At 42.9% G+C, this 26,008-nt stretch overlaps 1 protein-coding gene across 3 annotated transcripts in view; it reads left to right on the top strand.

Annotated features, from left to right (window-relative positions):
- usp36 (ubiquitin specific peptidase 36) overlaps window positions 1-26,008 on the top strand; it is a 37,452-nt gene that overhangs the window by 6,280 nt on the left and 5,164 nt on the right. For all 3 annotated transcript variants that reach the window (XM_070551696.1, XM_015946618.3, XM_015946616.3), the window contains exons 2-13: window positions 431-696; window positions 775-996; window positions 8,385-8,495; window positions 17,607-17,709; window positions 17,788-17,855; window positions 18,154-18,224; window positions 24,509-24,591; window positions 24,700-24,811; window positions 24,905-25,045; window positions 25,161-25,261; window positions 25,348-25,486; window positions 25,580-25,924. In XM_070551696.1, coding sequence (XP_070407797.1) covers window positions 444-696; window positions 775-996; window positions 8,385-8,495; window positions 17,607-17,709; window positions 17,788-17,855; window positions 18,154-18,224; window positions 24,509-24,591; window positions 24,700-24,811; window positions 24,905-25,045; window positions 25,161-25,261; window positions 25,348-25,486; window positions 25,580-25,924 — 1,749 coding nt within the window. In that variant the 5' untranslated portion in view covers window positions 431-443. The remainder of the gene's footprint in view (window positions 1-430; window positions 697-774; window positions 997-8,384; window positions 8,496-17,606; window positions 17,710-17,787; window positions 17,856-18,153; window positions 18,225-24,508; window positions 24,592-24,699; window positions 24,812-24,904; window positions 25,046-25,160; window positions 25,262-25,347; window positions 25,487-25,579; window positions 25,925-26,008) is intronic.

Raw genomic sequence — 26,008 nt, 5'->3', positions numbered from 1 at the left:
AATCGATTTTCATCGAATTTATCGATTCGTTGTTGCAGCCCTAATCTGCAGCCTTTCCACTTCCTGTTTACTGTAGGTTAAATCTTTTCTCACGGGCCAACAACAAAATAAAAATATAATTTCATCTTAAATGAAAATGCAATATCTCAGCTGTTAACTTTCATGTTTTGGAGCAGAAAAAGAGCATAAAACCAAAGCATCATGGGAGTTGTAGTCTTCGCGTTAAAATCAGCCAGCGGGTCAGTTTTAATATATTTTTTATATTCATCTCGCGGGCCTTGTGTCCGACACGTGTTGTAGAGGTTGAGCGTGACAATAGTGTTATTGACAGTTTGTATTTTTAGCTAACAAGACAAATGTGGCATTCAAACAGCAGATTTATTTTTAGTCTATTCATGCAGAGGTAAAGTCATGTTATCTTTCTCTGTAGTGATGTTCCAACAATGCCGATAGTGGATAAACTCAAGGAGGCGTTAAAACCTGGTCGGAAGGAGACTAGTGATGAGGGAAATCTCAACAAGTTACTGGCTTCTTCAGCCATGAAGGTCCTTTTGCAGAAAATAGAGTTTGAGCCTGCCAGCAAGGGTTTCTCCTATCAGCTGGACAACCTGAAGAACAAGTATGTGATCCTCAGTCCCAGAACTGAGGGTGCTACTGGGCAGCAAGCTACAGAACCTACCCAAATAAAAAGACAAGGTAAGTGCTTGGTTATTTGTATTTTCAGTATTTTTTTAATGCCAAAAATAAACCAGCTCAGTTGTATTTTTCTCTCAGTCTCAGAGAATGTGGTTGGGGGTCAGGGCGATGGCATCCCAGCTCCTCAGAAGATACTCTTTCCAGGGAACAAGCTCACTCTTAAATGGGAGCGTGTGTACAGGGTGGGAGCCGGTCTTCACAACCTGGGAAACACCTGCTTTCTCAACTCCACTGTTCAGTGTCTCACCTACACCCCACCACTTGCCAACTACTTACTCTCAAAGGAGCACAGCCGTGTCTGTGAGTACTTCACTTGTTCGCTAAATCCTTTTATGAACCGACACAGAACGATGGTTACATATTTCTAACCCCAGATTTTATTATAGCATGTAGTTATTAGAATACGGACTGTAACAAATACAAGCAGGGCCTCTGACTGCTGCGATTGGAGCCGGACACCCTGGGCGCTTACATCAGTTTATCCTCATTAAGCTTGTTAATTTTTCGGTAAGCCAGGTAACCGCTCAGGCCAAACAGCAGAAATCCCGACACCAAAACGACGAATATCCAGACATCTTCAGGATCCTCTACAGACAGTTGAGAGAGGCAGATCATGTTCCACTGTTTCCAGGAGTCCATGATTTACCCAGCTGGCTCTGTCCCAGAGGGACATCTGGGAGCCCCTTCTCCCGTTCTCATCGTTGAAAAAATTTTCTCAATCGTGTTGAGAGACCAACTGACCAGATCCTCCTTGAACCGTCACCTTATCGTGGTGGAGGAGTTTGAGTGCCCTAATGATCCTAGGAGCTATGTTGTCTGGGGCACTTAGTGCCCCTGGTAGGGTCTCCCATGACAAATTGGTCTTAGGTGAAGGGTGAGACAAAGAACGGTTCGAAGGATCTTTCATGGCGGTTAAAACGAAGAGTCGGAGTACCCGGCCCGGAGGGTTACCGGGGTCCCACCCTGGAGCCAGGCCTGGGGTTGGGGCCCATGAGCGAGCGCCTGGTGGCCGGGCTTTCGCCCATGGGGCCCGGCCGGGCCCAGCCCGAACCGGATACATGGGCTCGTCCAACTGTGGACCCACCACCCGCAGCAGGAACATGAAGGGTCCGGTGCAATGCGAATCGGGTGGCAGACCAAGGCGGGAGCCTTGGCGGTCCAATCCCCGGACAAGAAAACTAGTTTTTGGGACATGGAACGTCACCTCGCTGGCGGGGAAGGAGCCGGAGCTTGTGGCAGAGGTTGAGCGGTACCGGCTAGATATAGTCGGACTCACCTCGACACATTGCATTGGCTCTGGAACCCGAGACCTGGAGAGGGGTTGGACACTCTACTTTGCTGGAGTTGCTCCGGGTGAGAGGCGGAGGGCTGGGGTTGGCTTTTTGTTAGCCCCGAGACTCTCTGCCTGTGTGTTGGGGTTTACCCCGGGGGACAAGAGGGTAGCTTCCTTGCGCCTTCGGGTCGGGGAACGGGTCCTGACTGTTGTTTGTGCTTATGGGCCAAATATCAGTTCAGAGTACCCACCCTTTTTGGAGTCCCTGGGACGAGTGCTAGATAGTGCTCCATCAGGGGACTCCATTGTCCTGCTGGGGGACTTCAATGCTCACGTGGGCAATGACAGCTTGACCTGGAGGGGTGTGATTGGGAGGAACGGCCCACCTAATCTGAACTCGAGCGGTGTTTTGTTATTGGACTTCTGTGCAAGCCGCAGTTTGGCCATAACGAACACCATGTTCGAACATAAGGATGCCCACCGGTACACTTGGTACCAGGGCAGCCTAGGTCACAGGTCGATGATAGATTTTGTAGTCATATCATCTGACCTGCGGCCGTATGTTTTGGACACCCGAGTGAAGAGAGGGGCGGAGCTGTCAACTGATCACCACCTGGTGGTGAGTTGGATCAGATGGCAAGGGAAGATGCCGCGTAGACCTGGCAGACCCAAACGCATAGTGAGGGTCTGCTGGGAATGCCTGGCAGAAGAACCTGTCAAGACGGTCTTCAACTCCCACCTCCGGCAGAGCTTTGACCACGTCCCGAGAGCAGTGGGGGACATTGAGTCCGAGTGGGCCTTGTTCCACTCTGCGATTGTCGAGGCGGCTGTTGCTAGCTGTGGTCGTAAGGTGGCCGGTGCCAGTCGTGGTGGCAACCCCCGTACCCGCTGGTGGACACCAGAGGTTCGGGGAGCCGTCAGGCTGAAGAAGGAGGCCTACAGGGCGTGGCTGGTCTGTGGGTCTCCGGAGGCAGCAGACAGGTACCGGATAGCCAAGCGGGGTGCAGCAGTGGCAGTTGCCGAGGCAAAATCTCGGGCGTGGGAGGAGTTTGGTGAGGCCATGGAGAAAGACTATCGATCGGCTCCAAAGAGGTTCTGGCAAACTGTCCGGCGCCTCAGGAGAGGAAGGCAGCAACTCGCTCACACTGTTTACAGTGGGGATGGGGAGCTGCTGACGTCAACTGAGGCTATAGTCGGACGGTGGAAGGAATACTTTGAGGAGCTCCTCAATCCCACCAATGCGCATTCCGAGGAGGAACCAGAGCTGGGAGGCCTGGGGATGGACTGTCCGATCTCGGGGGCAGAAGTTGCTGAGGTAGTCAAACAACTACACAGCGGCGGAGCCCCGGGGGCGGATGAGGTTCGTCCTGGGTATCTCAAGGCTATGGATGTTGTAGGGCTGTCATGGTTGACACGTCTCTACAACATTGCGTGGTCATCGGGGGCAGTTCCTAGGGAGTGGCAGACCGGGGTGGTGGTCCCCATCTTTAAGAAGGGTGACCTGAGGGTGTGTTCCAACTATAGGGGGATCACACTCCTCAGCCTCCCTGGAAAGGTCTACGCCAAGGTACTGGAGAGGAGGGTCCGATCGATAGTTGAATCTCAGATAGAGGAGGAGCAATGTGGTTTTCGTCCTGGCCGTGGAACTGTGGACCAGCTCTATACCCTTGCAAGGGTGATGGAGGGGGCATGGGAGTTTGCCCAACCAATCCACATGTGCTTTGTGGATTTGGAGAAGGCTTATGACCGTGTCCCCAGGGGCACCCTGTGGGGGACGCTCCAGGAGTATGGGGTGGGTGGCTTTCTGTTAAGGGCCATTCAGTCCCTTTACCAGAGGAGCGTGAGTTTGGTCCGCATAGCCGGTAGTAAGTCGGACCTGTTCCCAGTGAGGGTTGGACTCCGCCAGGGCTGTCCTTTGTCACCGGTTCTGTTCATCACTTTAATGGACAAAATTTCTAGACTCATCCGTGGTGTAGAGTGTGTCGAGTTTGGTGGCAGGAGAATCTCGTCTCTGCTTTTTGCGGATGATGTGGTCCTCCTAGCTTCATCCAGCTCTGACCTTCAGCTCTTGCTGGGTAGGTTCGCGGCCGAATGTGAAGCGGCTGGGATGAGGATCAGCACCTCCAAATCTGAGACCATGGTTCTCGACCGGAAAAGGGTGGCTTGCCACCTCCGGGTCGGGGGAGAGGTCCTACCTCAAGTGGAGGAGTTTAAGTATCTTGGGGTCTTGTTCACGAGTGAGGGTAGGAGGGATCGGGAGATCGACAGGCGGATTGGTTCGGCATCTGCAGTGATGCGGACGCTGAGCCGATCTGTCGTGGGGAAGAGGGAGCTGAGCCAGAAACCCAGGCTCTCGATTTACCGGTCGATCTACGTCCCAATCCTCACCTATGGTCATGAGCTTTGGGTAATGACCGAAAGAACGAGATCGCGGATACAAGCGGCCAAAATGAGTTTCCTCCGTAGGGTGGCCGGGCTCAGCCTTAGAGATAGGGTGAGGAGCTCGGACATTCGGGAGGGACTCGGAGTAGAACCGCTGCTCCTCCGGATCGAAAGGAGCCAGTTGAGGTGGTTTGGGCATCTGGTCAGGATACCTCCTGGACGCCTCCCCGGGGAGGTGTTTCGGGCATGTCCTGCCGGCAGAAGGCCCCCGGGTCGACCCAGGACACGTTGGAGAGGTTACATCTCCAATCTGGTCCGGGAACGCCTTGGGGTCCTGCCGGAGGAGCTGGTGGACAAGGCCGGGGAGAGGACGGCCTGGAGCTCCCTAATTGGGATGCTGCCCCCGCGACCCGGACCCGGATAAGCGGAGGAAGACGACGACGACGGCTCTGTCCCAGAGGGACATCTGGGAGCCCCTTCTCCCGTTCTCATCGTTGAAAAAATTTTCTCAATCGTGTTGAGAGACCAACTGACCAGATCCATTTTTAACAATTTCCAGAAAAAATGCAGAACGCGCCGTGCACACAAAGACAGGACAAAGAGCCTTGGGATGAGGAGGGAGGGAGAGGAGGAAAAAAAATGTCTGTACTCTCCAAGAGCCGGAAGAAGAAGTTTGAACATCATTGAATTACTATTTTCCCCAGAACTTTATTGAACAAAAGTAAGTCACGTGTAGGAAAAATGCTTTTTACTGGCGCACAGTGTGGAAATCTGGATGCAATGGAGGAAAATAAAAGAACCAGCAAAGGCACAAAGACAGAACCGGTCCAAAGTTTGGGGTCAAAAGTGCAGCTACACGCAGATTGGCTAATGCTAAAGCTAACAGGTAGCAGTCTCACGATCAAGTGGCGCACAGAAAAATGTGTGATGGTCGTAAAACTAAAAAAGACTAAACTCTACAAGCGGATGAAAAGTCCCCACCATCCTGTTTATTCTGCATCCTGCAGCGGTTCTGATCCATAGCGCTGCAGGACGCAGAAGAAATACGAGTCACATTCCTGCTACAAGTCTGCTCCACACACAGGGGCAGAAAGTACGGCAAGCCGTTGTAGTATATAATTCACAAATGCTTCTATCTTTGAACATAATTTGAACTGGATCATTGCCAACCCCTACATAATAGACATGCCACCATTACGTTGTTAGCAGCAGAAATTAAATGTTACCATTTCCAATACAAATGCATGTTAATGAAATGCATTATATTTTACTGGATATATTTGTGTTATTTTGACTAAGATGAGTGTTATTAATACAAACCTAAAATGTTAATGAAATGTAGTTCAAATATTTAAAAATATTTTAACTATAAATATCAGATGGAAAAAGGGAACTAAACACCAATCTAATGCATATTGTTGAGCCTTTTATAATAAGTCTGTTATTTCAGCCTCATAATTTTGATGTTTTATTTCATTTTTTTTAGCAGCAAACCTGTTTTGTTTCAGTTGAAACGTTGTCAAATGGAATATTCTATTAATCAACAGAAGCTTAGATTAGAACACTTAACGAAAAATATTTAGCCTTTAAAAAAATGAGGCAGTTGAATGCACAGAGTACGCAAAACTGCAAGTGGTTATTAACAAATTCCAAGCGAACCAGCACAAGTCCCCTACCCAGCCCCGCTCCTGCTGGCGTCCTATCAGCTAATAATCTCACTTCAACCAGCAAAAGCACAATACCTTTTTGACCCTTTACCACCCTATACATTTTAATCTTTCATTTAGTAAATAGCAGGAATGGGATTTCTCCGTTTTTTCTACGTTACCTCCCAAAGTTTCTGTTGATTTGGGGCTAGGGCTGCAAGCATTAACTGGTTTGACTATTAACCATGGTGTGAAATGCTGTGGTTAACCCCTGTAAAGACATCTCCAACACAGCAAGTAAAAAAAAAAAAGATATCAGCGGACCAAAGCAAAAGTGAAACCGAACGAACACACGCAGAAGAACCAGCATCAACATTCACTGAGACTGCTCTTGTTTCCACCCAGGAAGTGCTTCAAATCTCCTGTGGGGGAATACTTTAGACTCTCAAAGCTGCTGAGAGAAATTCAGACAGGGTATCTGCGGGTCCTTAAAAAGTCTTAAATTTGCTTTTCCAAATTTAAGGCCTTAAAAATGACAAATAATCCTTAAATACAGTTTCCAAAGGTCTTAAATTACCAAAGGTCCACTAAACAAGATTCTTTTCAATAAAAATTTTGTGAATTTCTAGTTAGTGTTCAGGATTTTTTGTGTGTGATGTTGGCGTAAGCGGAACCGTACACATTCAGTTGGTTGTGAAAGGGGGCTATTTTTAGATTAGCACATTAGCTGGTTAAGCTAGTGGGAGCTTGCGCCATGGGGAATTTTAATGGTAACTGGATGGCTAATCTCACGTTCGCGATGTGGTTAGCACCGGTTCCAGGCAATAGCTGGAAATTATAGCTTAAATTTATTTAATTTAAAAAATAGCTTAAATTTGGTCAAAGTGGCCTTAAAAAAAGGTCTTAAAAAGTCTTAAATTTGGCTCCCTTAAACCTGCAGATACCCTGTTCAGAACGATGTCTCGTCCATCTTCAGAGCTGGCAGAAAACAAGTTGCAACCCTCCCAACTTATCATCTCTGAGATCATCATGCAGACAAATTAGCTCCAACTGAGTCAGATTATGTTAGTGAACTGAACGTATTTAACTGTAACATTAGAACAATCCAGTGAACAACGGTTATTATTGTGGTGTTCTATGTTTCTCCTGTATCTGTCTTCAGCAAGCCAGTACGTCAAGCCATTTTAATATTTAATTAACCACACCTCTCTGTAATTCCTGTTCTACATAGCAATAATATAATAATAATAATGCATTGAACTTATAGAGCGTTTTTCTAGACCCCCAAAGACGCTTTCACACACTCTCACATTCACACACTGCTAGTGATGGTAAGCTACTTGTAGCCACAGCCGCCCTGGGGAGGTCTGACAGAGGCGAGGCTGCCATTTGGCGCCGTCTGCCCCTCTGACCACCACTAACACAGGCAAGTTGGGTGAAGTGTCTTGCCCAAGGACACAACGGCAGGATACCCCTGGCAGGAGCTGGAATCGACCCCATGACCCTCCGATCATGAGGCAACCCGCTCTACCACCTGAGCTACTGCTGCCCCAATAATAATTTATCCTTGTCCAAATAATGTTCTTACTGAAGAAATTTGAAAAGATATGAACAAGTAGAAATTACAATTAAGTAAAAAGTAATGTTCATATTAACGTCCACCACAGCCCCGCCCTCTTTCCAAGCCTCCCAGAAAGTTACGCCAAGCAAACCTCACTTGTCTTCAGCTTCCTGCTAGAGATATCTCTTCGGTTTTTCTGCATTGTTTGGGCAGAAAGGTAAAAACCCCAATAACTACATGATTTCTGCTTGTCTCCTTAAGCTGGGCGGACACTGTGCGACTTTTTCACTCGTAGCGTTCAGCTTTAGCTCAAACTGTACGACTTCCTCGCAGAGCAAATCTCACGGGTCATGTGCTTACTCTGTACGACCCAGTTCTCAGTATGCGACATGACTGCTCACACTGTACATTTTGTAGCAACACGCCGGACCTAAGAGTATGCTAAAAATAGCAATTTTTACACAAGTCGGACTTCTTATCGTATTGCTATTGATGTCTGTTCTCTTTCGGGATGGCTGTAGGAGGACACATAAGGATTTATGGGGGTTGGTGAGTGTTCCGTGTCCACATTAGCATTGAAAACATATCTTGTTTGCTTATAAAGCAGCTTTACAAGACAGACAGTAGTCAAAGCAAAATGATTTTCTTTTGCATGTTGGTCTAGCCACGCTCCATTAGAGCCTCAGCAGGCTTAAACAGTCTTGTGCCAATCACAGCATTCTTTTTGGATTGGTGTGGAAAATGAAAGCCCTGTATAAACATAATCAAAAAACATTTCTCTAAATTTGGTTTTTAATTAATTTCTTATTACCTTTTTATGTTTCAGGCCACCAGTCAGGCTTTTGTATGATCTGTGTTATGCAGAACCATAACATCCAAGCCTTTGCCAACACCGGAAATGCCATAAAGCCCGTGTCCTTCATCAGAGATCTAAAAAGTAAGTCTAGCCCCTTGAAATGCTGCATGTTTCTGTCTCAGCTGTTCAGTTCAGTAACTTTAATGTGGAGAATGTAATATGCAAGATGTTTATGTATTTAGCAGACGCTTTTTTCCAAAGCGACTTACAAGTGATAATCGGCATATTGCCCTTGAGGCTAACAACAACAACAACAACAACAACATTGACATCAGTCATGGAGAGTAGGGAACAAGGAGTGGACAGTAGGGGGGGGGGGGGGGGGGGGGGAGATCAGGTTCACCTTATTTTTTCCTCTGTCTGAATGCTGCTGTTGACACTGTGACACTAGATTATGTCCCGTGTGACAGCCATTAGTAACTGCAGCAAATAAGGGGAGCAGTGAGTAGAGGTCCACTGATTTTGGTTTTTCTATTGCCAATACCAAAATAATGCAGTCGCGGCCAGCCGATGGCCGATAAGTGCTGCCCATTTTTTGGACCGATTTTTATGGCTGATATATCTCGATGTTTGGCACCTTATCTAAATGCTTAATTATCACTAATAACAGATGTGGATGCACAAGATTTCTGAACCTAATCTGTTTTTAAACACTGAATTTAACCAATTATTGAGTCTTAATTTTGTGCACCATTCAGTGGTAAAATCAAACATTAGAACAAGATTAATAAAAAATTACCAATAAACTGACCAAGTATTAAATATACAAAACAAGCAAAAAAAAGAACTATCAGTTTATAATGTTTCTGAGCATTTATTAAGCAGATGTTTTATAGGGATGTACACATGTACATGTAAGTAGGTTCAGTAGATTAACCGCAGCACCGACGCTCCAGTCCAGAGATGTTGCCAGGCACACAGGTTGGAACTAGTTTGCATCTAGAGCAGCTGTTTCTGAATAGCTAAAGGAACCGTTTAGCTGTGTCAGCTCTCAGCAGCTTTTAGCTTGTCGAAAGCTTGTCAACAGATGAGGTGGTTATGGAGTTTCCTCCGGTAGCCAGTCTGGAGCTCTACTCAACCTAACAGAATGCTGAATCTCACAGAATGCACAAATCACTTCGCAAGTGACCCTGTTTTAATATTCTCATATTATGATTTACTTGGCCAATCGGGACATGCCATGTTAAGAGGTGTTAACAAACAAACGTCAGAACATCACACTTTCTTTCAGATACAGGGTGCTCTGATTTGTAGGTAAGAAAATATCTATGTGCAGTGACGCTAACTTTAATTTATACCTTATGAACATTGTGTATGAGTGTAGATAATGATTCACTTGTTAAATCAAACATTACTGATCGTAATATCAAAATGTTTCTTTGTAATGATGACATTCATTTCAACCACAGTAATTTACCGTAAATCCTCTAATACAGGCCCGGGCCTGTATTTTACTCAAGCTCATCAAGCTCCAGGCCTTTATTGGAAGGAGGGCCAGAATTAGAGGCAGGCCTCAATCTCTATTTGAGCAAAATGAACTAATGGTTCGCTGGAGTTTTTGACAATTAAAATTGAGCCCACATTTTCAAAGTTAAACACATTTCTTTTAACAACGGTACTTTCTGCTTCAGCCATCTCCCCCCCTCCCCCTGCTTCAGCCCTCTCCCCCCCTCCCCCTGCTTCAGCCCTCTCCCCCCTCCCCCTGCTTCAGCCCTCTCCCCCCTCCCCCTGCGCAGTGGCAGCAAACTCACTGATGCGCCTGCAGCCTCTCAGAGTTCCTGCTGCTCTAAACATTAAAATAATTATTTCATTTTCTGGTCCTCACTTCTGATTACCTTCAATGGTGTCTGTTTGTTGCAACCAGCAGGTACAAAAACTAACTTGTTTTTATTTGACTATTTTTCTGTCCTGCCTGTTTATTATCTTCCTGCATCTCCTCTCAATCCTAAAGAAAAACTGCTACCTGGGTTCATATATATTCACCTCATGAGTTACCTTTGAACTGCAGTTCTAAAAGATCTACCGACCGCAAAAACAGCGGGGTGCGCGCCGGCGCACCGGTGAGGTGCGTCACCGGAGGACAAGGTGATGCGCCCCACTCCACAGCAGCGAAAAGCATCAGGCACAAATAAAAGACAGAAAACATAAAAGGAAATGAGCCGACATAAACGATTGCATGCTAAATTTGTTTTTGAGGTGGTGACACCTAATTTGAAGTTACTGTGGCCGTGCTCAGGACGCAGATGTCTGGAGCGCGTCAACAATCAGAGCTTTGCATGTGCAAGCTAGGTTAGGATGGGGGTGAGGGGAAGGTTAAATTGCAAGAGGGTAAAGGTCACAATTTGGTTAAATGTCCGTTTTACGGCAGTTGTCAGTACCGACGCTCTGGCACAGCATGTTGCCTCCCGACGCGCAGGAGCTTGTCACCTGCTGACAGCAGGCTGCTGTCTTTTCCGAGGACTGCATCTTGCCGGTCATTATCACGTGACAGCGACTAGTCGATGACAGGCATAACAAGTCACTATAGAGCGGTGAAGTCGACTAGTGACTGGTACAACCCCTGCTACTGCTCCCCAGAGTGTTCTGCAGCATAATCAGCACGTTCTCTTTGAACTTGATATCAAATCTTTGTCTCCGCACGGTTAGTTACCCTCGTGGTCTATCACTGGCAAATCAAAAGTGAGACGGATATGACACAACTGCCCCCCCTGTGGGTACTTGCTTGTTACCACATTCCACCCGGCCACAATAAAAAACCGGCCATTATTCACCGACTCCGACACCGGCCAAAATGTGATGCCCGGCCATTAATTGAATACAGGCCAATATTAGAGGATTTACGGTAAGCACAGATTAATCAAAACATTTCATTAGTATTCATATAACATTTGTTCATTCAACCACATTATTATTTCATGATTAATTAACTCATATGAGCTGAAAATGTTCACTTTATTCAGAGGCATGAGGAATCCTGTAGAAGCGAAAAGGGAAGCTTAGGCCTTGAAACGGGAACAGGTTGTTGACAATATGTTATCATGTGTTCAGAGCTGCAGAATCTTCTGGGCTTGTTGGAAGATAGGGTGTTAAATCCACCTTAGAGAATGGAATTTATGTCCGCAGATGACCGGTGGCATGTAGGTCAATATGTAGGTGGAAACTGACCATTTGCAATTCATCGTTGGTGTGTTCTTGCTGTGTTGAGTTTCAAATTCCATCTTTCAGTTCTTTTTAAAGCACAGAAAAGGTTTATTTACCTACAGTGTTTCGTTTGCGGCTGCAAACTTCATCAGGTTGACGCTGATGGTGGTGTCCCTTCCTTCGGACATGAAAATAAGCAGGCAGACCGACGGGACCCTAAACATAAACACATACAGGCAACCAACACACACAGACCAATATCTATTATGGACATCAGAACACCCCACCATACACAACATGTCAGTAATCAGAACATTTTATCACAGAGCAAACATGGTAACAGAAGAAAGAGGCCGTAAACAAGAGGACAAACACATACAACATGCTTTAAAGACCTGCGGATACCCGACATGGGCAATAAACAAAGGAAAACAACAAACAACAACAGAAAGAAAAAAAACAACCAAATTAAAGAACCAGAAACCCAGAAAGACAAGAACCAAAACCAGTGATAACCCTACCTACCATACATCAAAGGCATAACAGAAAAAATAAGAGCAACAATGAAATAACACAACATAAACACACCAACAATACCATACACAACAGTTATAAACAGACTAGTGCACCAAAAAGACAAGATACCAGCTGGACATAAATGTGGAGTCGTTTACAAAATCCCATGCAAACTGTCACGGCTGCCAGCCTGAAGAGGGAAAAAGCAGCCAGGATCACCCAGCTCTGGTGATTGACTGGACACCGCCCCTCCTCCTCCTCTCTTCCAGGCTGCTGAGGAGCACAGCTGAGCTGAATCCTCCTGATGAGCCACACCTGGGATAAAAAGGCTGTGCCTTCAGCAGTCTGGGAGACAGCAGTCCAGGGGTTCTGCTGTTCTCCATGATTTGTTTTATTTTAACCCCTTCGTTCGTTCGAGCCTTCGTTTTGAAGAGTTTAACTTTTATAGTTAAACTCTTGAGCGATCCTGTGGGATCTTGTGTTCGTTGGTTTTTAAGGTTAACGTCGTTTGTTGCAATTTTATTGACTTCGTTTTTAAAACACCTTCTGTTCCGGTAAAACTTTTAATAAGTTTTAACCAGGTGTTTTTAATGTTGGTAACTGCTCTTTTTTAATGTTAACCTTTTTGAGTATTTTTGTTTAGCATTATTTTAATGCTCGCCATCTGTTTGCTTGTGTTTTTAATACCTTTTTGTACAAATAAACCCATTTTAAACTCCTCTGCCAGTCTTTATGTTATCCCCATCCTTCACATTTTACCATCTCATGTCGGGGACGTAACATAAACCTTTTTATCCTAGGTGTGGCTCATCAGGAGGATTCAGCTCAGCTGTGCTCCTCAGCAGCCTGGAAGAGAGGAGGAGGAGGGGCGGTGTCCAGTCAATCACCAGAGCTGGGTGATCCTGGCTGCTTTTTCCCTATTCAGGCTGGCAGCCGTGACACAAACTCTGCAATAAAACATACATAGGAGAAACCAGACGCCAACTCAACACACGAACAATAGAACATAGAAAGGAGTGCGAGAAAGAAACAAGTCGAAAACACACAAGAGCAGCAAACCAAGAAGCAGAAAGCACAATAAAGAAGTCAGCCATAACAGATCACTGCACAAGAAAAAAACATGTAATGGACTGGGACAACACAAGGACCATAAACACGAACAACAGAAATACAAAAGATGGATAAAAGAAGCTATCGAGATAAGGAGACGTGGATGTGAGACCATGAACAGAGGCGATGGAGTTTACTCGTTGGATTCGCGCATGGGACTGCATCATCGGAGAGGGGAGAGCGGGCAGCAGAGGGCAACAACGTCCTCTGCTGCCTGCGGATAAACGAAGGAAGTGACGCCACCATCGGCGTCAGCCTGATGATGTTTGCAGCCACAAACGAAACGTTGCAGGTAAATAAACCTTTTCTGTGTTTTAAAAAGAGCTGTAAGATGGATTTTGCAATTCATGTTTAAATTTATTTTTAAAATGCGAATTCTAAACTACGGTGGCACAGGAGTTAAGCGCTCGCCCCGTAATCGGAAGGTTGCAGGTTCGAGCCCCGCTCAGTCTGTCGCTGTCGTTGTGTCCTTGGGCAAGACACTTAACCCACGTTGCCTGCTGGTGGTGGTCGGAGGGACCGGTGGCGCCAGTGCTCGGCAGCCTCGCCTCTGTCAGTGCGCCCCAGGGCAGCTGTGGCTACATTGTAGCTCATCCCCACCAGTGTGTGAATGTGTGTGTGAATGGGTGAATGACTGATTGTGTTGTAAAGCACCTTGGGGGGTTCCAGGACTCTAGAAGGCGCTATATCAAATACAGGCCATTTACCATTTTACATTTTATTTTATTTATTTATTTTTTTGTTCATAGCCCAAGTTAAACCGGAGTTTTACTTTAAATAATTAAACAACTTTTTTACATTATCAGATACATTGTTAAAACCATGATTTTGTTATCTGTGAGTGTCACGAACATAAAAAAGTCTTTGTCGAGCGTTATCTGTGTAGAATCAAACGTTTAAGCCACACTGGATTGTTGCATTAGATCTGCACGGTGTCGAGCGAGGTGGTTGCGCAAGTTCGTTGTGTTGTTACAATATTTAACAATAGTGTGGCAATGCTTACAGGCAACTTTGGTCTTGTCCATCTCTTCATTTGTTCCCGGCTTACAGTAGAATCCAAAATGAGCCCAAACATCAGCTTTAAATGATGGAGGTGCAGGCTGTATCTAAGTGCTACTGCTGTCTGCTGTCTTGACGTTTTGGTAAACTCACACGTTGTATGACGCTGAACAGTCTCACTAGAGTGTTGCCCACAGTGCATCTCACTGACTGGTTGGCTGAATCAATTCATAGGATTGTTTATAAGTTTTGGACCATCCAAATTTGTGAAATTTTAATAAGAGTCCTCAGACCTCCCCTTTGTCAGACTTGTAAAAAAAAAAGCTTATTTCATATGTGTGTACATGTGAAGTAAATCTGTTACAGTCATTTGTAAAAATACGGATATTAATATGTGACATAACTGATAATAATTAATTATTAAATCATCTAGTACAGGGATTCCCAAAGTGTGGTGCGCGCGAGCTGCCGCTAGGGGGTGCGTGAGGTGAAAAGTGTAATGGCTGCAGAGCTCAGAGAAGTCTGTCATATGTCACCATGGCGTAGCCAGAAACTCATGTGTGGGTGGGCCTAAGAAAAAGTAAGTGGGCCCAATAAATTTAATTGAAAACAAGTATATTTTTGCGCGTGTGTGTGTCCTCCGCATGTGCCCTAACTTCATAATAACAATGTGCCGAGCTTCAGCGCTCTGGCCTGCGCACGCCGATATGTTCCATATTTGATCATTTTTAACGGTGTTGGAGGAATCTGAAGGTGGCGAGTCACTCTGGCAGATTGTAATTAACACCTGTCTCATGCAGGTGTTCTGACGTTGTAAACCTCACACACAGAACATTGTGGATGTAACTAAATAAATCAAGAAATGATTCCCATTCAGGCTATTAACAGAGCGCTGAAGATCTGAAGTTCAGAGTGCGTCTGTCAGAGGTCAGACGCGTTCCAGCGGAACCACGGCTCACGGGTGCACAAGTGAGCACATCTGGGCTGGGCAGAAGTTTAAATAGCGCCAATAACGAGACGCGGTGACTTAAACGCTGCAAGTTGTGAAGCGTGTTCCATCCGCGAGCTGCATCACCAAGCGGAAAGTGAATGCGTCAAGCATAAACCAAGCTTCATGGAGCTGTGCCGCGCGCGCACACACACACACACACACACACAGAGATTCAATAAGCGCGCACGGAGCGCTTACAAGTTTAATTTATCCAGACAGAGAAAAAAGGAACAAATACGGCGCAAACTCCGGCGTGCCGTCAGACTGAAGGCAGAAATGAGCTTTGCCTCCACTGTGATAAAAACTTTTAAGAGATTTTATAACAACATTTTTCATTCAAGGCCAAATTAAGATATTAGCTTCTATTTTGGGATGACGTATTAAAGTCGGGTCCGCTCCAGCCAGTGACTCCGAACCTGAACTCCTGCTACTGCAGCATTTGTTATTCCAGTCCGCGTGGCAGCGGATCGCAGATTCAGCCACACCATAAAACAGCAATAAGTCGGTCTGAGGTAAAAGTGAACCTCATGGCTTTATCGTTTTAAATAAATAAAAACAGGAAAGTAATCTAGTATCGGACAGACCTTGTTCCGGGTCTTCGGTATTTGGCGGAGATGTTAGTGAAGGCGGAGAAGAGGGCGAGATAGAGGAATAACAGGCAGATTCCACCTCTATTTACAAACTCCTGGGAATGCAACAAGTGGGCTTGGTGCATCGACTACCGGATCTGATGTCTACGAATTTTTAGAATCAAGCCGTCGACGTCATCGACGCTTCACTACAGCCCTACAAGACAGCTTGAAGTGAGTTAACTTGTAAATATTTTACAGGAAGAAAAATATTGAGATATATATCGTATATCGGAATTCAGCTAAAAGATACCGAGATTTGGTCCATATCGCCCAGCTCTATGTCAGCCCTATGTCATCCCTACAACATGTTCAAGCCTTTCTAAAAGAATATTGTGATTGTCAAAAGCAACACTGAGATCTAACAAGACTAGAACAGACACAGGATTTTTAACTGAGGTCATGAGAATATCATTTGTAACTTTCACAAATGCAGTTTCAGTGCCTTGATACTCTCTAAAACCTGACTGAAAATAGTCAAACATGGTATCACAGAATGTGAAGCCGTGTGATAATAACATCATTCATTCTGGTATATTGTTCCAGATCCTCAACTCTACTTTTGAAATATTCCAGCCGCTGGTCCTTCTCAGCATTCAGAATCCAGAGCACCTTCACTTCCTCCAACTGGTGCAGCTGCATTTTAACAATAGAAATCTCCCACGACATAAATTCCAGCAACTTTTTTTTCTCGTTGCCATCTTCAGCTGTCAGTGCACTCTTGGGACCCATTACGATCTGTCCCACTCATAAACGTGGAGACAGCAGGCTACAAATTGTGTCAGTTAAAACATTTATTTCCTCTTGGTCTTAATGAAATGCCCATTGGGATATCATGGAATCACAACTTTTGAGGAACTCTGTGGGAATGGGAATGGTGCATTTTTTGAGTTTTTCCAGACCTCTTTTCTAAAGTGAATATTCCGGCTTCTCACCTGCTCCACTATTTTCAAGTCCTCTGCGCCTCTGCTCTCTTTCCCTCCTATCAGTCTCTTACGAGCGCTCAATCATAGAAAGAATTATCTCTCAAACCTGATAGAAAATCGTTTGTATCTTTGATATATCAACAACTTATGGACTCTGATGTTCATTCAGTATTAGCAGTTAAGAAGGCTTGGGAACAAGAATTAGGTATAACCTTTTTAGACCAAAATTGGGAGACTGCATTGTCTAATGTACATTACAGCATGGCTTGTGCTAAGCTGCAACTCAATTCAATTAAAGTTTTTATATCATTTTATCAATTATATCAAAATGTTTGACAAACTTTTACCCACATGTTGTTGACCAATGTGAGAGATGTCAGGCCACCCCATGTGACTTAAGCCATAGGTTTCATCTATGCACAAGACTCAATCATTTCTGGAAACAATACTCTGATTTCCTCACTGAGGCCCTTCGCATTCAGGTTTGCATGAACCCTTGTTTTTTTTTTTTTTTTGTATTTTTTTTGGTTCCAAAATGTTTTGAATTTCCTTAAGTTAGAAAAGGTGGGCCATACGGAAGTAAGTGCTTCTGTAAAGTTTAACCACATATGGACCACCTTTTTAAACTAATGCCCCCCCCCCCCCACACACACACACACACACACATTTTTTTTTCATTTATTTATTTTTCTCTTTTGAGTGTTTAGTTAATGAAAAAAGAGAAAAATATTTTGTATGAAAGACACAGATTGCATTGTTTAATGTGTTTATGCTGTTTCAATAATAAATAAAAAATAACACTGCTGTTATTTTGGAATTAAACTCTAGAATTCTTGTATAAACCCTGTAAAATGTTTTTTATTCTTTTGCTCTACCTTAGAAATCGCCCGACATTTTCGCTTTGGGAGCCAAGAGGACGCTCATGAGTTTCTGCGTTACACCATTGATGCCATGCAGAAAGCCTGTCTTAATGGCTACCCAAAGTGAGACTGAACACCTAAAGGAGTCATATTCTGAAACCTGTTGACCAGTCTATGACCTGTTTGCACTTTGGTTTTTAGGCTTGACAGGCAGACACAGGCCACAACACTGGTTCACCAGATCTTTGGAGGGTACCTCAGGTCAAGAGGTAATGCATGATGATTCATTAATAAGCAGCTTTTTCTGCATATCTTTGCCCAAGACATTTCCATCCATGTATTTATTATCTACTATAAATATATATAATGTGTACATTGTATGGTAGCTCAATTGTTTCATGTTAAAATAAAAAAAATGCATATTTAATCAGTTTACAAATCATAAATTTTAACTTGTGAATTAGTTAGCTTATATGTTACACTTTATGACAATTAAAATAATTTATTTGTTCAGATCATCATCTACAAAGTTAAATATATTTTTTGTTTTTGTTTTTTGTCTTTCAGTGAAATGCTCTATTTGCAAAAGTGTATCAGACACATATGATCCTTACTTGGACATCGCTGTTGAGATCCGGGTACGTTACACAGCTAAATGTGACCTCTACTTCCAATGATGTTTTCTAAATAAACTGAATTACTTAGAAACTCTTTTTTTTTAAAGAGCAAGTTTATTGGGAAACCTTTTATTATTATTTTTTTAATGATCTGTCACTTCAAGTTTAACATGCTGGCTGATTGTGGAAATAGTCTGCTTACCCGATTTCCTGCATTAGCTTCTGGTGAGGGTTAGGGCTAGGGTAATGGTTCAATCTGGTTTTAAACCATTACATAGCACTAAGACAGCTTTGCTTAAGGTCTTGAATGACATTTTTTGCAACTGTTGGCAGGTCTGTGTTACTTGTATTGCTGGCTTTGACAGCAGCTGTTGAAACAGTGGACCACGAGGTGGTGTCTTGAGGTGTGGTGTGGTGAATTAACCCCCCACTTGAAGGACCGTGTTGTTCATTTGGGAGTCAAGATAGACAACGACTTCTATTTTAGGTGGTAGCTTCCTCCTTTCCATTTAAGATGCTTGGCCAAGGTTAAACCTTTTTTTATCCAGACGCAATCTTGAAACTGTTGGACATGCATTCATAACTTCATGCCTGGACTATTGCAGCTCCATCCTGCTCAGAGTGGGCTTTGGTGCATTAGCCCATTTGCAACTTGTCCAAAATGCTGCTGGGAAATTTTTGGAGGTCAAATGAACTAGTCTGAACACTGAAGAATCCATTAGCTAGGTAGGAGCCGAACTACTCTAGGGCAGTAACTGCCAACCCCACCCTGGACTCAAGACGTTGCAACAGAATGCCATGATCAACAGTAGGGATGAGCCAGATACTCGTTTCAGACAAGTATCCGGTACGAATAAAGCATTTTTGACCAGTACGAGCATGAAACGAGTAAATCTCGAAAATATCTGTAATCGTGCTGAAGGAAAATCCTCATTGGGTAACTGACTGTCTTCACGCTCTGTGATTGGCCAGTCAAATAGAGCGCCCGCCCCTCCCTACAAGCAAAACTCTGCAGGGGGAGCTCACAGCTCGGTCCGGTCCGGTCCATCCACGCACACACACACAGAAAGTAACGGATCTCTCTGTGCTTGCTTCACTGTTCATGTTTCTTCAGTACTCCCTATGTTTTCTTCAGTTTGCTTCTTTTTCAAGTTACTTTAAAGTTATTTAAAGTTACTTTTTTCGTAACGTACGTGGTGCATTTGACAAGGCAGATCTGAAAACGGCTCGTGCTGCATCACTCACTGCCTCCTATCAGGTCGTTTTTTTTTTGTCTCTATCCTCTTCCTCAGGATCCACTCCCTCTTTCCTATTCACTCCCTCTTTCTTTACATTTTTTAATCACAATTGTCTATTTTTTGCTCATTTGAAATATATTTTAATCATTTTCTAAATTCTTTTTTCTATTTTACATGTTTTGTTTTTGCGAAGCACCCCATGATTTTTATCTTGAGAGGCGCTATAGAAAAGATCTTTTCTTCTCTCTGTCTCTTAACTCATGCACTTAAATATTAATGTTCTGATTTTATTGAAAAACTTCTTCTGTAATACTTCCTTTACTATTGTGATCAAAAACATTTAATCTCAACTCTGAGGCTGCTCTGTAAATAGTTTTCAAATAAACAATACACATAGCAACTTCTGATCAGACTTAAAATAACGTATTGATGTAAACCACACCCACTTCCGGTTAAACTACACCCACTTCTGGGTTAGGCCACGCCCACTCCGAGTACAGATACAGATAATTTAGATGGTTGAACAGATACAGATAGTGGTGTACTCGCTCATCCCTAATCAACAGTATCAAAAGCCACATAAAGGTCCAATAAGAGCAGAAGTCTTTTGTGTATTCATTCTGTGTTTCTTCTGATTGCATCATTTGGTCCATATTTAACAAATGAAAGGGTTGGTTTACCTTTTTTAGGTGACAGTCTCGACCACTCCTGCAGTCTTCTTCTGAGCTAGCCGCTAATGGCGGCGTCACTCATTTCTCCATTTATCATCAGCGAGGTGAGCACGTGCAGCAGAGGACGGTGTCGCCCTCTGCTGCACGTGCTCACTGTCACTTTTCTAATGTGTGTTCCAACGTGTAGACCCCATCATCTCTGTTTATGGTTGTGTGTCCACGTCTCCTTATTAGGGTTCCAAGCCCAACGGCCAGGGAACCCTATTGTTTTTCTACGGATTTTTCATTATTATTTATTATTTATTTATTATTATTATTCTCCGCTAATACTGTATGGGCGCAGGAGCCTGGAAATGCCAGGAAAAATCTGACATGGCTTTCTGATAGAAAATCCTAACCGCTACTCAGATTCGAAAATTTGGACCCAGTGTCACCTAGGTGGCGCTATTGCGGAGGTGAATGCGTTTCAGCTACTAGCTCCCAAACCGTAGGTCCTACAGTCAAAAACTTTATATGTACATGATCCTTGGATTATTCTGCATGGTTTTTGTATCGGCCACGCCCATTTCCGCCTAACTAAATTTTTTGCTAGAACGCAAAACTTAGTTTTAATCACCTATTCGTCATTTTTCGTCGAATCAACTTCAAGCTCTGTACATATGATCTATAGCCTAAGTTAAGTTGTTGTGATGAAGAAAAATGTGGAATTATTCAAAATTGGCCTAATGACACTATGTCAAATTCAGTGCGCTAGCTAGCACGTGATAATTGATATCTCCACCATTTTTCCAAGATAAAATGATGAGACTCTAGACCCTTACAAAGCATGAGCGGTAAGCCATATCTACCTAATTTTGTTTGGATTCACCAATAGGGGGCACTAAAGAGTCAACAAGTTTGTTTCAGCAAAACGGCTTAATGGATTTCCACAGAACTTGGCAGATATGTTTATCATATGACCCTTATGGGCTTGACACACGGGAGGCGACATTGCCTCTCCTCCATTTTCAATGAGACATGCGTGACAAAGCGATAATTGCGGGTCTCCCTCCTACCAAGCGAAATGCGAAAAACTTGCATGTGAAATTTTGCGCTCGTGCACGTGTCGTGCACAGGCGACCCAGCGACGCGATCCCAGAAAGTTGAAACATTTTCAACTTTTCATCGCTGTCGCTTGGACAAGGACCAATCAACGGAGGTTTCATTCACTGACCAATGAGCGGACAGGATGCTCCGTACATCTCCGAGCAAACATGGAGAAGTTGATTATTGTTATGTTTTAAATAGTAAAATCAGAAGTAAGATTTCACATAACTCTAGCAGCACCTTGTGAAACATCATATCTACCACTTTTTTAACTCTGAACCGCTTAAATAACCTTAAGTCCCTCCAACCTGACACAGCCAAGCAAAACAACGGAAGTTTCGATTTTGCCATGGAACAGAACGCGTAGACGGCTTTGCCGCTGCCGCGGATCGCCTCCCGTGTGTCAGGTAATAAAAGCGACAGCGACAAATTTCGCTGATCGCGGTCGTTTGTCGCCTCCCAGGTGTCGAGCCCATTAAGCTATATTTCGAAAATGATTAAAAGGTGGGCGTGGCTTATAGGCTTTAAACATTTTCACCCTTTTACTCATGAAAAATATATTCTATACAGAAAGTTACAAATCATATCAGTCATAGTGACATCTACAATCACAGAAAAAAATTAGATTTTTGTCCAATAGGTGGCGCAGTTGTAGCCAAAAAATGTTTTTGTCATGTTTCTCCCCACTTTTTTTTTGTAAAAAAACTAATGATCTCATCCTGTATGTTCATTGAGTCAGTCAAATTTAGATGAGTATTTTAAAAAAATGTTTTAAACTTAAGCAAATTAGTAGAAATTTGCAAAGTAAGTCAAACATACTTTCGTTAACTCCTCCCAGCCATCAAACACAATCAAATCAAAACTTGGCCTGACAAGAGAGGAGGAGCGGCTGACCAAACGATGTGAGCGGATAATTCACTTCTTTTTTGAAATATGACTTTTTAAAATATTTTTTTGGGAATGAAAACGTTTTTTAACATAACTTCAAAAGATTTTGACATTTTTCAAAGCTGTTCATAACCACTGTACTCAAGTGTATATCTTGATTTTCAATTTGATTCAACAAAAGGGGGCGCTATAAATATGAAGAAATTATACTGCTGAACCGGCTAAATGGATCTGCTCGAAACTTAGTGGTTGTCAACATTATAGAGTCTTAAGACTACATTATCAATATGGTAATGATCGATCAAAGCGGGTGTGGTTTATAATCATTTCAAATTTCAAATTTGAAAAATTTCCTAAAAATCATTATTTGCATGTAAGAGGCTAAGATTTTTAGGTTGTGTTAACTGGGTAGCCTTGAGCTTATGTCACGAAAATCGCAGCTCCACAAAGAGGTTTGCACTTTATATTTACGAAAATACATTTTTAGGCTAGCAGTTGTAACGCAAATTTGGTTATCACAATCTTCTTGAAATTTGACACAAAGTTCACTCTTATGTCCTTTATGAAACACGTAAAATGTTGTCTTGATTTGAGCACCCCCTTATGTTTAATTGTAGGATGCATTTTTGTTGACAGCCAGTAATGCAAATATTATTTTATTGTAAGAAAAGTTTAACATTTATGATCCCTACAAAAATATAAACAGAATTCTCACATCACAGAGGTAATCTGAGAATATTTTGAGATTTTTGTACAAAAGCATAGATTTTTAATGAATTTTTAACTTTTTGCCAGTATTTCTGTATAGTTGGACAAAAAAGTAAATACTTTTTGTTAGAAAGTTTTTTTAGGTATACAGTAAATATAAATCATTTATAACATTCCACATGTACCTTTGGTGATCTGAGATTTTTCTACTAATTTTAGAAAGTAGCACTATTTTTTATGAATATTTTAATTTTGGCTGTGACCCTTATAGTTATATTTAACGATTTTTCTTCAAAAAAGCTTTGAATCTACTGATTTAAAAACAATATCATATTATTCCGCATGTTAACATTGCCATGTGAGAATATTTTGGTAATTTTATGATGATTTTTGTATTTTTCTGGATTTAAAAAAAAATATTTGATCAGCAAGTCACAAAATGAAATTCATAGTTTTTGTTAAAAATCTATAAAATCTAGAGACATTATCAAGTATTTATGTTATTTGTAATATTCTGTTGATGTGTAGATTGTTTGATAACCTTTAGATCAAATATGGATTTTATAATGAAGTTTTTGTTTCGGTCAGTTTAATTGTACATCTCAATTTAATTGTTTTTTGAAGAAAAAAAACATTTAATTTAGAATCAATAAAATGACAAAACCTGATTTCTCATTACTTCACTCATTAAATCTTCACGTTCTTTAAAAAGGAAACAGTGGAATTCTATTGTAATCACAATTGAGAAGTCAGCCATGCCTGTGAAAGATTTGTGTATAGGCTGTGCAAGACGTTAAATGAGCGTTCCTTTCATTGCGCTGGCTGAAGTAAGTTGACGGGACGCCGACGGGAGAACGTGTTTTTGGGGCGGGACCACGTGAGGAATGGCGAAGGTGAGGGCGGGGCCGGGTGGGGGACTGGTGCTGGTTGGCTTGGAACCTGTTGATAACTGCTTGGAGTTCTAGTTTCTATCGTTTCCTTAATCCAGCTCATGTATTTTTGTTGTTCGGTGTCCATTATGTGATTTTCACTTGTGCAGTGGTCTGTTACGGCTGATTTCTTTTTTTGTACTTTGTGCTTCTTGTCTTCGGTTTGTTTCCTTCTCGCACTCTCTTCTATGTTCTACTGTTTATGTGTTGAGTTGGCATCCAGTGCCTCTTAGGTATGTTTATTGCAGAGTTTGCATGGGATTTCATATACATATGCGAAATCCCATGCAAAACACTGCAAAATTCCACAAAACAAGGATCATCAACACCGAGTCACAAAAATACCAAAGATGGATTAAGGAAGCGATAGAAATAAGGAGACGTGGACACACAACCATGAACAGAGACGATGGGGGCCACACATTGGATTCCGCATGGAACAGTTTCATCAGTGAGGAGCGTGCGGACAGCAGAGGGCGAAACCGTCCTCTACTGCCTGTGAAAAAATGGAGAAGGAAGTGACGCCATCATTAGCGGCTAGCTCTGAAGACCGCAGGAGTGGTCAAAACTGTCAGCGAAAAAAAGTCAAACAATCTTTTCTTGTGTTAAAAATTAACCAAATGATGCAAAGAACAGTAGTATATGGAACTGAGTTGGATGAGACCAGAATGTTGTTCAGCACATGAATGAGGGCTTACAAGGCATTCATTCCTACCATAGACCACTGCAGTTTTGAGTAGTTACCCTTTACTAACACTATCACATTTTTCCTTTTTTGAACTCAGCAAGCAGCAAACATCGTACGTGCCCTGGAATTATTTGTTAAGCCAGACTTTTTGAGCGGGGAGAATGCCTACATGTGTGCCAAGTGAGTTTCATTTGTTAAACCCTTCCCATCCTACATAAATGTGTGACAGGAAGAGTTTTAGTGACAAGCGTGTTCAGATTAGAGATGATCACTATTTATTTTTGTTAGGTGCAAAAAGAAAGTGCCTGCCACCAAGCGCTTTACAGTCCATCGAACATCTAATGTTCTGACGCTTTCATTGAAGAGATTTGCCAACTTTAGTGGAGGCAAAATAACTAAGGTCAGCAGCAAATGTCTTCATTACTGTTTGTTTTAAATAATTGTCTAATCTACTTGTCTTATAGTGTTTTTTTTTATTTCCTTTTTTAAATAGGATGTTGGTTACCCAGAGTTCTTGAACATTCGGCCCTACATGTCTCAGAGTACAGGCGACCCTGTTATGTATGGCCTTTATGCTGTGCTGGTGCATTCTGGGTACAGTTGTCATGCTGGTCACTACTATTGCTACGTCAAGGTAGGATAAATAGTGTCTTTATATAGTTATTTAAAAAAATGTATATTTTATTCTTTTAATAAATCAAATACATTATTTTATAAAACTTGTGGTTTGTTGTGTGGGGTTTGTGTAGGCTAGCAATGGACAGTGGTACCAAATGAACGACTCCATGGTGTACTCCAGTAACATCAAAGTGGTTTTGAACCAGCAGGCCTATGTCCTTTTCTACCTGAGGTAGGACGGTGCATCAGGAGATCTCAACATTTGAGGACCTCCTGAGGGAGTCATTTATTAAACTGGATCCTGATTGTGTGTTGAAGGATACCAGAAACAAAGAAGAATGCAGATGGACATACAAACAAGCAAGCTCAGTTGCATTCTGGGAAAAACAATGCATCTTCTAAGCAGATAAAAAGGGTGAATCTGAGCATGCCTCTTTCCTCCCTACAAGTCACAAAGGTACCTAGGCATCCGTTTTAATCTCTAAATGAAACTTATCTAAAGTTTCTTCTGCTTTTAAGCAGTGCCTGATGTTTCCTTTTTATATTTTAGAAACTGGAGCCTGCACAGCTGCGTAAGATCCAGGCCATGGACGGGGGTTTAGGTTTGCCAATTTCCAGGAATGGTATGAATTCTCAGCCACAGCCCAGGCTTTCTACGTGGACATCGTCCTCTAATGGTCCAGCAAAGCTGCCGGGTAGACCCACAGTGATCAAGGAGCCTTTTAAAAAGGTTAACAAACCACCTCCACAGAGCCAGGTGCAGTTCCGAAGCACCAACGGGCTCAGCAGGACTGAGGGGGATAAAAAACAAGATGGTGAGGGTAGAGGCATGGTGGCATCTATCTCATGCAAGTCTTTGTCTAACTCTTCCTCTGCTGACACCACCAACTTGAAGGTAAACGCATTAACCATGCAGAAAAAATAAGAAAACATTAAGACAATACACAGAAAAAAAACAGCTTAAAATCTTCTTCCTGTC

The sequence above is a fragment of the Nothobranchius furzeri genome, chromosome 5 (genome assembly GCF_043380555.1).
Source record: "Nothobranchius furzeri strain GRZ-AD chromosome 5, NfurGRZ-RIMD1, whole genome shotgun sequence".
Taxonomy (NCBI): Eukaryota; Metazoa; Chordata; class Actinopteri; order Cyprinodontiformes; family Nothobranchiidae; genus Nothobranchius; species Nothobranchius furzeri.
The sequence above is the reverse complement of the archived record's forward strand: the minus strand, read 5'-3'. Positions and strand labels throughout refer to the sequence as shown.